Source organism: Catharus ustulatus, chromosome 21 (genome assembly GCF_009819885.2).
Source record: "Catharus ustulatus isolate bCatUst1 chromosome 21, bCatUst1.pri.v2, whole genome shotgun sequence".
In the NCBI taxonomy this organism is placed as follows: domain Eukaryota; kingdom Metazoa; phylum Chordata; class Aves; order Passeriformes; family Turdidae; genus Catharus; species Catharus ustulatus.
Genome location: NC_046241.1, coordinates 5905615 through 5917411, shown reverse-complemented (window position 1 = coordinate 5917411; position 11797 = coordinate 5905615). Strand labels below are relative to the sequence as shown.

General features: G+C 60.6%; 1 protein-coding gene across 1 annotated transcript; it reads left to right on the top strand.

The window, feature by feature from the left end:
- Positions 1–2272: 2272 nt before the first annotated feature.
- IER5L (immediate early response 5 like) lies at positions 2273–4003 on the top strand. Its single transcript, XM_033077524.2, has one exon. The coding sequence runs from the start codon at positions 2541–2543 to the stop codon at positions 3528–3530; it is 990 nt and encodes a 329-aa protein (XP_032933415.1). The 5' UTR covers positions 2273–2540; the 3' UTR covers positions 3531–4003.
- The last annotated feature ends 7794 nt before the right edge of the window (positions 4004–11797 follow it).

Sequence of the window (11797 nt, the reverse complement as noted above, 5' to 3'; positions counted from 1 at the left end):
TGAGGACAGAGAAAATGCTGCAGAGCTGCAGCTGGGGCTCAGTCCACAAGCACCAACCCCAACAGCCCATGATGGCAGAGCCTTTGATCACTCTGAGCAGCAGCAAGACCTGGCTCAAGCCACCAAAACACCCAAAGCTCAGCACTGACCTATGCAATGTGCCCAAACCTAATCCTGCTGCACCCTGTAGTATCTGCTCCAGTTATCACCTCCTGGATCTCCAGCTGCTGTGCAGCCACAGCCCTGGAAAAGCCAACTTTCAGCCAGGGGGAGCTGCAAGGGAGAGGTGGAGGAGAGGGCAGACACAGCATAACCCCTCATTTCCAGTGCTGTCTGTACCCACTGAGCTACAAACCAGCCCTTTGGATATGGTTGTGATCACTTTTTAAGTCATGAACAAGGAACAAGAGCATCCTGCAAGAGCCTGGGAATGCTCAGAGTATCATCCACCCCAGCTTGCATGGCTGAAGGCAGATTGTGGAGAGGGTTGCTCCATGAGCATGCAGGACTTAGCCAGATGCCCCTCAGGGAGCAACGAGCTGCCCCAACCACCCTTCCCCAGGAACAAAGTCCTCTGAGGTGCTGGGTCTGCTCCCATTCCCTTCAGTGGAGGACATGGTAAAGCTGAGCCAACAGAACACAGCCATGCCAGGAAACAAGAAAAGCCCTCCAAGCATCCCCCTCAAAAACCATGGAGCCCAGGTTGTGCACAATGAACTGATGACCCTGGTGATCACCTTGTGTCACTGCCTCTGTGGTTTGGAGTTTGGGCTGCACGGCAGGAACAAGGGCTTCACAGGTTTCCTTTCCATTGGTTTCCCCACCACACACAGACATAAGGCTGCCCATAGCAGCTAAGGTACGGATGCCAGAGTGACCCCAAGGCAAGCACTCAGCCCGGAGAACCTCTGCAGTCCATGGGGAAACCCCCTCCTCTCTCCCTTACCTTCTGCTTTCTGCACAAGATGACGTTTCAGAAGCAGGTCCCGTTGCCCTGGCAGTGCAGCCCCTTCCTGGCTACCCATCTCACCCCCTTTCTGCCACCCAGACCCTGCAGCCTCCTGCCCTGAGCCCCGCTCTTACCAAGCGGACAGGGGCTGCTGCTCTCGGTGCCACCAGCTCCGGTGGGTGCTGCTGCTCCCCGGGCACGGTGGGTGCCTCTCTCGGTGACTGAGGCTTTCAAGCAACAAACGTGGGGACACTCCTGAGTCTCTGCATCCCCTAAATCCATCCCCGAGCCTCTACAGTCCCTAACCCCGCAGGGACCAGCCCAGACCCCTTCCCTTACACCCTCCATGTGAGGGAGAGCAGGGGCTGCGCTGCCCTGCGGAGCCAACACTGCTGTGTGCCCCAAGGCGGGACGGAAGGCTTTAATTAGCCCGTAATTAACCGGAGCGCGGTCCTGCTCTCACTTTGGGGGAGAACCAGGTGTGATTGGGGCACGTTGTGAGGAGTGACTGATGCACGGTCCTGCCCCCACGGCGGGGGAGAGCCCGGACTGCGCTCCGAGCGCGGGGGATGGCCGGAGCTCCGCAGCAGGACAGGAGCTGTCCCCGCCGGGGCTGTCGGGGTGCGAGGGGACCCGGCCAGCACCTGAACCGGGAACTCCCGGGGCTGGGACAGCCCAAAGCGGAGCGGGGCATCCCGCAGCCCCGGGGATGGGATTCACAGAGGGTGCCGGTAGCACCGAGGCTCCCGCTGAGGATACGCGGTGCCTCAGGGGTGTCACAGGGCGGGACGGGGCGGGGCGCGGCGCCTCCGCCCCCGCGGCTGCTCGGGGCCGCCCACCGGGGCGGGCACCGCCCCCCGCTCACCTGTGCGAGGGGAGCGGCGCAGGGAGGCGGCGCCCCGGCCCCGCCGCCGCTCGGGCGGGCCCCCGGTGCCCCCAGTGCCCCTCACCCGGCCCGGCCGAGCCCCCGCCGCCCTCACGGGCCGCGCCGCGCCTGGCACCATTTGAACGGCGCGAGGCGCCCGCCTCACTCCTATTGGCCGCGCTGCCCGCCCGTCAAGCCCCCAGCCGCCTTTCCATTGGTACCGCCGGCGTCGAGGGGCGGGGCCCGGGGGCCGGCGCAGCGGTATAAAAGGCGGGGGCCGGGCGGGCGGGCGCTCAGTGTCTCTGCGCGACAGGTACGGGCGGGCGCGGGGGGGCCCGCGCGCGGGTGGGCGGGGCGGGCGGGAGCGCGCGGAGGGGCGGGCGGGGGGCGGTGCCGCGCGGGAGGGCGGGGCGGGGGCGCGCGCGGCGCTGGTGGCGCTGCCCGCCCGCGCCGTCCGTGCTCGGAGCGCGGCGGCGGCGGCAGCAGCGGGAGCCCCCGGCGATGCCCGCGCTGCTCCCGCCGCTGGCCGCCCCCTGAAGACACCCCTCTCTATTTGCCCCCCTTCTCCAGCGACCTCAGGCTCTGTCCCCCCTTTTCCCCTTCCCCCCTCCCCTTTATTCCCTCCCCCCCCGCCTCTTTATCCTCCTTCCTTACGACCCTCCGCACCCGCCCGGCTGCCGTGTGGATGCGGGCCGGGGTGCCTGGCTGCGCGGGCGGCGAGAGCCGATGCTGAGGGGCCGGAGGAGGATGGAGTGCACCCTCGATGCGCAGAGTTTGATCAGTATTTCCCTGCGGAAGATCCACAGCTCCCGCACGCAGCGAGGCGGCATCAAGCTCCACAAGAACCTGCTCGTCTCCTATGTGCTCCGCAACGCCCGGCAGCTCTACCTGAGCGAGCGCTACGCCGAGCTCTACCGCCGCCAGCAGCACTACCCCGACGGCGCCCCGCTCCTCGCCATGCCCGCCTGCCCGCCGCCCGCCGCCGCCGCCCCGCCGGAGCTGGCGGCGCTCCCGCTGCCCGCCGACACGCAGGACCGCGAGGCGCGGAGCTGCGGGGCTGCGCGGGGCGGCGCGGAGCTGCTGGAGGTGCCGGTGTGCGCGGTGCCCCCGGAGCTGCAGCGAGCGCCCTGCAGAGACTCGTCCCCGGGCTTCTACCGGGCCGCCGGCAGCGCCGGTCCCGGTGGCGGCGGCAGCGCGGCCCCGGGGCTGCTCTACGCCGCCGGCTGTGACTTCGGGAGCGGCGGGGCCCCGCACTGTAGCAGCCGCACCACGGTGCTGGATTTGGACACTCACGTCGTGACCACGGTGGAGAACGGGTACTTGCACCAGGACTGCTGCTCGCAGTGCCCCTGCTGCTGCCAGCCGGCACCGGGGCTCGCCTCCCCGCCGCCCGCGCCCGGCACCAAGCGCAAGTATTACCCGGGGCAGGAGGAGGAAGAGGAGGGGGTGGAGGAAGGGGAGCCGGGGGGAGGCGGGGTGGCGGGCGGCCCCCCCTTCGCCCCGTGCACCAAACGCGCCCGCTTCGAGGAGTACAGCGCCGAGCACCCCCAGGACTCTTCCAACATCTCCAACTTGATCTCCATCTTCGGCTCCGGTTTCACGGGGCTGGTGAGCCGGCAGCAGGCGGACTCGGAGCAGCCCCTCAACGGGCAGCTGTGCAGCAAGCAGGCGCTGGCGAGCCTGGGAGCCTGGACTCGGGCCATCGTCGCGTTTTAGAGAGAAGTGGGGGAGCAGACGGGCTGTGGGGGGTGTTGACAAAACGGGGGTGCGATCCGAGGGACGGCGGCTCCGGAGGGGGGACCCTGAAACAAAGGCAGGGAGGGGGGTTGGGGAGAGGGGAGGGAGGGGGTGCCGAGGGGTGCGCAGGGGAGGCGGGAGGGCAGAGCCGCGCTAGTGTTTTATAAATTGTACAATAAAGAAAAAAAAATCTAAGATCTTGGGACTTTATTTTTGCAGAGATGAGAGAAAAAAAAAAAAACAACAAAAACAAGCAAACAAACGAAAACAAAACAAACAACAACAACAAAAAAAAAAATCAACAACGAAGCACCTATTTAAATAATCCTCTTTGTGTCCGCTCGGATTCTCTTCGCGGCGGGTTTCCCGGGGCCGGTGCTGGCGGCCGGTAGCGCCACGTGAGAGCCGGGACCGGCCCCGGGACCCCGCGGCGGGAGCGCCCCCGGCCCCGCTCCCCGCCCCGCGGCTCCCGCCGCCCCCGGCTCGCTGCCTTTCAGGGTGCGGACAGGGGAAAGCCGCTGCTGCCCCGTCGCTTTTGTGCGTTTCTTTATATATCTAAAAGAACAACAACAACAAAAAAGGCAGAAATGAAAACATTTCAACTTTCCTTCCACAAGAAACGTGTGCGATGTGACTTCTTCCCACCGCTTGTGCCAAGGGAGCGCTGGAGGGTTCTGAGAGCTGAAAGTGGGGAGGGTGGGAAGGGGAAAAACAGGGACCGGGGGTCCCCTCCGGGCTGCGCCCCGCCACGCCGGGGAGGGGGCGAGGCACCCCCGGCAGCCCGGAGCCTCCGCCTCGGTGTGTGCTTGTGATGCCGCAGGTAACCGTGTAACACGACTCACGTCTCCAATGTGTGTGTCGGGTCTGACCCTTTTTTTTTCTTTTCACCCCCTCTCCTTTTTTTTTTTTTTTCCCCTTAAGTTTTAACTGTTCTGGTTTCAGCCTTCCAAATCATAAAACCAGCATTGTTTGGTCTTGTGAAGAGATTGTCTCCTGTAGAGTCTCTTGATTTTTTTTTACATTATTTTTTTAAAGAAAAACCTTTTGTTGTAAAAAGGTGGGTTTTCTGGTCGTCGTCCCCTCCTCTTTCTTTTGCCCACTCCCAACTTCACGGTATCAGCACTGTGTGTAACTGAGGATGCTTTGCCAAACGGTCTGTTGGGGTCTTCTTTTTTTTCCTGCTCCTTTTTCTTTGTTTGTAAGCCTGTATTTTTGTGCATATGGAATTGTATATCACCGGGTAAAACTGTTCAGATTTGTTTAAATTTATAATCTTAATAAAAAGTCGATTATAAAGTTGCTGTGCCCTCGCTTTCCTTCACCCCGCAGCCCGCTGAAGCCCCTCTCCTGAGCCACTGCTTCCCCTCTGCACCGGGGAGCCTTTGCCGAAACTCCGACCCCCGCCCCCCCCTCCTTATGTACCCCCCGGCCTCGGAAAAACCCCTTTGTCTCCTCCCCAGCACCATCCAGATTCACCCTCTCCCCGCACACACACCCGCAGCCCCCCCCGGCTGCCAGGATGCAACAAAAGCCCCCCCTCGGGTCTGGCTGTGCCGCGCAAAGCGAGTCCCAGGTGGGGAAGGGGCCGGTGGGGAAGGGGCCGCAGCTCGGGTCCCCTCCCCGGGCGAGGGGAGCAGCCGGGACCCCCCGGCCCTGCCTGGACCCGCACCTGGGCAGCGCCGCCGCCTCCGCGCCCCCCGACGCGCTCGGGAAGTTTTTTTTGAGTTGGAGTTTGTTATCCCCGCGCGGGGCCGCTGGGTGGTGCGGGCGGGTTTTCCTTTTCTCCCCCTTTTTGTGCATGTATTTCTCTCCTCCCCTCCTTTACCCCACAGGAACGAGCCGGGGCCGCTCCGCACCCCTTCAACACCCCTCAGCCACCTGAGGAGAGGAGAATTATTATTTCTTTTAGCCCTGTGCATAAGGCGCAGTTTCCAGCACGCAGCGCAAATCCCGCAGACGGAGCCGTCCCTCTGCCCCCGCACCCCCAGCATCGCCGGGACCCTCCCCCAAACCAACACACGGACAAAACCCCCCGTTCCATCCCAGCGCATCACCGTGGGAGCGCCGCCCTCCCTTCTCGCGGGCCGAGAGCGAAGCCGCGGGGTTGCGGGCGGGTTTGGGGGGTCCAGAGCCCCCGGCCCGGCTGCGCCCCCGCTCCGCGCCCGCTCCGCGCCCGCAGCGCCCCCTGGCGCCCGCAGCGGGACCCGCAGCGCCGCGCGGGGCCGGGGGAGCGCGGAGGGAGCGGGGGAAAGAGGGAGAGGGGGAAAGAGGGGGCGGCCCCGACCCCCCCGTGGGGCAGAGGAAGGGGCAGGAGCGGCCGCGTTGTCCCCAACCCCCGGTGCTGCTGCCCCCGGGCAGCCCTGTCCCGCTCAGGACACCGCGGGGCTGAGCGCCGCTCCCCTCCCCTGCTGATCCTCCAAATAGCCTCCCCTCAAAAAAAAAATTACAATTGAAAATATAAGCCCTGTAACCCTCTGCCCAGGCGCGGAGGCACTGCGGGAGCACTGCTGAACGCACCGGAGAAACCAGAGCTGGATGCTTTGACCACAGAAAATTCACCCATGGGGTCATGGAGAAACCCCCTCTCCCCTGCCTCTTGGGCCGGGACCCCCGGGGCCTCCCCCGTCCCCATCCCGCTCCCTTGTCCCGGGATTCGAGGCTCCCCGGCACGAGGGATTAGGAGAAGCAGCAGCTCCTGCATCCATAGCCTTGGCTGCTGCCACGGTATTTGGGGGAAGTTTTAAAACCCAGGTGTTTCTGCAGACGCCCACAGGTCAGCGCAGCCGGCTGCTGAATCTTAAACCCAAATCCTTCTCCTACAGCCCGTGCTCCGGGCAGCCCAGCCAGACAGGGTCAGGGATCGCTTTAGCCCGACAGCCACAGACACGCATCCATCACCCTTCCAAAGCGCTCCCCATCTCCCACACCTCGGGGTTTCCAGTGATAAGGAGCCATCAGCAGGAGAAGCTCCCGTTCCTGCAGGAGTTCACCACCCCAGGCGCACCTATCCCTCCAAATCTCCCCTCCCCGGGGGGAGCCAGCTCTCGCCCGCCTTCGTAGTGGAAGTTTCTGGGGCTTCAGACAAGGTTTCAAAGGCTGGAATTGGCAAAGACGCCTCCGCATCACCGGTGCACACACGGGGAGGGGGAGTCGGGGTGCATATGCCACAGGGACACTCAAAAATCCCTGTCACTGACGAACGAGGAGATCCCACAGCTCCGCGGAGCCGCGAAGACTCACACGCTCTCGGTGGCGCAGTTATTTATTTATTTTAAACGCTGGTACATGACATTTTTCTTCTTACGAAGGCGGCAGCAGCAGAAAACCCATCACAGCCTCTCCTGAAAGCAGAGCCTGGAAACCAGAGTCTCATCTGCATATTCATAAGTACCTGATAAATTAATCATGATGGCAGAAGCATTCAGGCTAGAAGGGAGGTGACAGGGGAAGGTTGCACCCCCCAACACAAGCCCATCCTCATTCTCGCACACGCTCCTCGTCTTCCAGGCACAAAATGTTTTGATCCCTTCACAAGTCGGCTGAACCCCTTGGGTGCTGCAGGGAAGGGGGCTGTGCCCCCCCAACGCGCCCCCCACCCCTCTTGTCTCTGGCTCCGGTGAGAGATGCAGAACAGATGGGTTGGAGCAGGGTGGAGGACCCAAAATCTGAGGGAGCTCAGCTGCCACCGCTGCGCCCCCCAGCCCAGCCGTGAGCTCTGCTCCCGTGTCAGCGCCTGTCCCCTCGCCAGCTCTGCCCGACCTTTAGCTGATGCTAAAGAGTTGCACCCTAAAAATCCTTCCATGTCCTCTCTCCCCTTAGTGCTCTCCCGGCTGGGGATGAGCTGGCATCGCCAGCATTCCCTGCCCGCAGCCTGGAGCGGGAATAAGGCACAGAGGGCTCCTCTGGAAGGGACAGGTGGAGTGCGGCTGGCACAGAAGCGCAGGAGGTGGGAGAAGGGGAGAGTGAGGGGAGCCAGGGGAGTCCTGCACCGTGCCAAGGCAGAGGGAGCCGGCTCTGTGCACACACCGCTCGCTCTGCCAGCTGCGAGACAGCTGTGCCTTTCCCTTCCCGGAGCAAAATGCTCTCCACAAGCAGATCCGCTGTTTGTGGTGTCCTCAGTGCCACCACACTGAACCCCCTCGGTCTGGGGCAGGAGTCTCCTGCCCTGAGCAGACACGCTGCCTCCGCTAACAGAGGCAGAAATCCAACCCGAGCCTGCAGCAGCGCCTGAGCCCAGCCCGCTTTTCCCGTGAGCCGCCCTCAGCAGAGAGGGCAGGAAGGGCAGAAGGACCTGGCAGCTGCCTGGAGCCCAGGACAGTCCAGATCTCGCTTCATTTCCCTGACCCAGAGGCAATAGCAGAGGTGGCTGCCGGGCTCACCAACAGCAGAGGGTCAGCACAAACCCAACACCTCCCGGTCACAGAGCTCTGCCCTGCACCCCCAATACCCCTCTGGTGCTTGGAGGGCTCAGGTCTGCCGTGAGGGAGTCACAGATCACGCCCAGTGCCAAAGCCAGCGGTTCAGCCAAGCCCTTGCACCACTGAAGCAGCTCAGCTTGGCGAGGATGTCACTGCACATCCCACAGGAAGGACAAGGATGGACACAGCAACGCAGAAACGACCCTCCCATCTCCCAGGCTGCCAGCCCAGCTCACCCCCAGCTCCCAGGGGGAGGTTGGGCACCCACCAGAGGAAAACCCATTCTCACACCATGAGCCAAGCACCAATTCCCAGGTGCTAACCACAGCTGGAGCCGCTCCATGTCCTTCTAAACCACAAGTGCCAAGAACAATCCCATATCCAGTGCCAGCAGCCCATCCTCAGAAGAGCAACTTTGTGCTCTGCAGAACCCAGTGGAGGATCTATCTGTCCTTCCTTCCATCTGTTGATTTTGAGTCAGATCCCTCCCATCTCATCTCCCCAGCTTAAACATGAATGAGCAGAGGAATATTTTGGGATCTGCACATGTTAGCAGATGTTTGTAGGAGTCCCCTGCAGAGAGAGCAGTAGGATAGCAATGGGGGACCCAGCAACGTGGTCGAGAGGCCACTGCTGTTAGAGGTCTGTTTAATATGTTGGGTTTGGTCTGGGCCTGGGTAATTAGCACCTGAGCAGTAATTATTCACACTTGGCCTTTCTATATCCTGCTTATGGATTTGATGATTAATGTTCCTCCTTGAGGTAAGCCTGCCCTGGATTTACCAGCACACAGTGGGAAAGTTAGGAGGAGGCTGTTGTGTGGCAGAAGCTGCTGTCCCTCACATCGAACAGCAAAAACAGCACAATAGAAAAACCAGAGTAAAAAGCACTTTTCACAGAAGCAGCAGCCGCTAAGCACAGAGCAGCCATCTCAGCAACACTCTGCCACCACCATCGACGCACAAGGAGCTTGGCTGTACAGCAGGAAAAGCAAAAATCCTCCCTCAGCATTCAGAAGACACTGATGCCAAATGATTCAGGGGGTTACTGGCACCCCAGAGACACAAGCTGGGCAGAGCTCTGCAGAAAAGTTGGGGTGCACAGACCCTCTCAGCCACCTTTCCATCAGAGAAACACAAGAGGGGTCTGCAGAGAAGGAACTGCTGTTCCCATTAGCTGGGAAATGGGGAAAACCAGCTGCTAACTTCTCCACATTGGGGCTTACATAGCTCAGCCAAGCAAAATCCATAATCCAGTGGTGTGCTCACCTGCTCTCCTGTCACTGGCTCCTCTGGTGTCACTGCTGGTCCTGGGTGAGGGGGCTGTGTTGCCACTGATGATCCTGGTCGCCTGCAGAGGGACCCGAGGCTGCTTTGCAGCACTGTTGACCCAGACCCTTGGAGGCTCAGGGCTTCTCCAGCTGCTCCTCAGGGCAAAAGACATTTCCAGCAGCCACTCTCTGGGATTTCTACGCCAGACAAGCAGGAGCTTCATCCAAGATCTTGGCCAATGCCAAACAGCACAGGGAGGTTGGCATGGAGCAAAGGGGACAGCCAAGCCCAGAGGCAGAGCCCAGGCAGAGCTGCCCTGGTTCCTCTTCCTCAGGGAAAAAAAACCACTCACTGACTCCATGTTTTATAGATACAGGAGCACAGAGGGGAGAAGCCCCCACCAGAGCCTGCTCTTATCCTCACTCCTGCCCCATGACTGGTCCAGCTGAGCAGAATCACCTGTCCCACACCTGCAGGGAACAAGACAGAGCATTAACCCCGTTTGTGCTGCTGCCCAGAGGAGGGGAAAGGGTTTTCCCAGGGAAATCCCCACATCCATGACGCTGCTGTGGAGCATTCCTGCCTCCTGGCATCCTCCTCCCTTTCCTGGGACTGAAGCTGCCCCTTCTTGCCTGGCTGGCAGGTCCCCTATCAGGCTGATCCACGTGTTTTCCCCCCATACATGTTGTCCCAAACTCAGGAGGACTCCTACGTGCCAGAGCACAGAATCTGCACTGTGCTCTGCTCCCACCTTTCCCACGTGGGGAGCTCCAGCAGCCACTTCATGGCCCCACTGGGCTCAGCCCCAATCGACAGGAGCAGCTTTGGGGCAACCCCACCTGCCTCAGGTCCCTGATTAATTCCACACTTCCATTCTGGGAGCTCGATTTCTAATACAGACCCCCCAAAGCAGCCCTTTCTCCCTCTTTTCCTCACCAAAATGAGACTTTTGCATTGAAATGTGTGAAGCTGCATTTTTTTTCCCTCCCTTTTTCCCCAGGTTTTGCAACATGAAAGTGGATGTTGATGTGAATGGAATTTTGAAATTGGAGACTGGGAAGTTCTGTGCTGGGAGGTGACTGTTTGCTCACAAAATGGCCCTTTTTCAAGCTCCCCGATGAAATTCTGCACATTATTTTTGTCTCCTCCTCACCCAGCCAGCCCGGTGCCCCGTGCTGCTCCTGCTTTTGTTTCTCCTCTTCTCCCTGGTGAGGATGAACAAAACACCAACCATTGCCCATGCCCACTCCTCCTCCTCCTCCTCCTCCTCCTCCTCCTTCTCCTCCTCTCCCGGCTGCCAGCGCAGCCCGGTGCTGCCCGCTCAGGATCCGGGGATATTCCCCTGAACCCCCCCTAGCAGAGAGCCAGGGCTGCTCGGGTGCACAGCTCAGGGAAGGGCATTCCAGCATTCACCCTTCTGTTTGCTTTGGTGCTGGAGAGCAAACACCAGCCCCAAATACGTTGGAAGGCACAGGCTTCACTCTCACCAGAGCTGGTGTGAAAGCTCTGCAGGCAGATTCCAGCAGGCTGGGATGTGGGATGACCCTGCACGGCAGTAAAGCAGCACCCAGGGTGTCTGGGGAATGCTCAGGGCTAGAGGAGAACCCCCACACCCAGGCTCTGTGTCTGCTCTTTTCCATCACCCATCCCTCCCCAGTTTGTTGTCCCCACAGCACCGTAAGCATCCTGTCCTTCCATACACACCAGAGGGCAAGGCCAGGCTGAAAAGCCCCAGAACCAGGACATGAAAACCCCAGAACCAGGACATGAAAACCCCAGAACCAGGACTTGCAAACCCCAGAACCAGGACATGCAAACCCCAGAACCAGGACATGAAAACCTCAGAACCAGGACATGCAAACCCCAGAACCAGGACATGAAAACCCCAGAACCAGGACTTGCAAACCCCAGAACCAGGACTTGTAAACCCCAGAACCAGGACATGCAAACCCCAGAACCAGGACATGCAAACCCCAGAACCAGGACATGCAAACCCCAGGCTCCGTGGTGCTGAGCCCTCAGCTCAGTCACACGAGAGATGAGGGGGAGGATTGAGCCTCCAGTTTCTCCCCCTGGAGTTACCACTGCATTAACTCAGCCTTAGGTTGTTTCAGGAGCACTTACATCCAGAGCTCAACCCACTGCACTGCAGGGTCAGGCAGTGCCTCTGGTTTATTCCTGGGCTTGGGATCTGTTAACTTGGGAAAATCCTCAAACAAGCAGCACTGAGCCCATCCAGGCTCTTCCCCTTCTGCCCATGGACCATGGAGACCTTGTGCTTCAATCTGGTGGGAAGAGAAGGGGAGCAAAGTGCCAGCCAGGGTGGATCAGTGATTCCCACATGGTGCTTTGGATAAGGTGGGATCTCCTTTCTTTGTCCCATGGTCCTCACCACAGCAGACAGTGACCAGAGACCCAGACAGGTGTTTGGAATAGGCAGGATAAGGAGTGCAACCAAAGACTCACAGATGGAAACCATGCAAGAGGAGGAAACCTGGTCCCTTTGACCCCAGTTTCAAATTTTCCTTGGTTTTGGTACCTCAGGTTTCAGTAAATA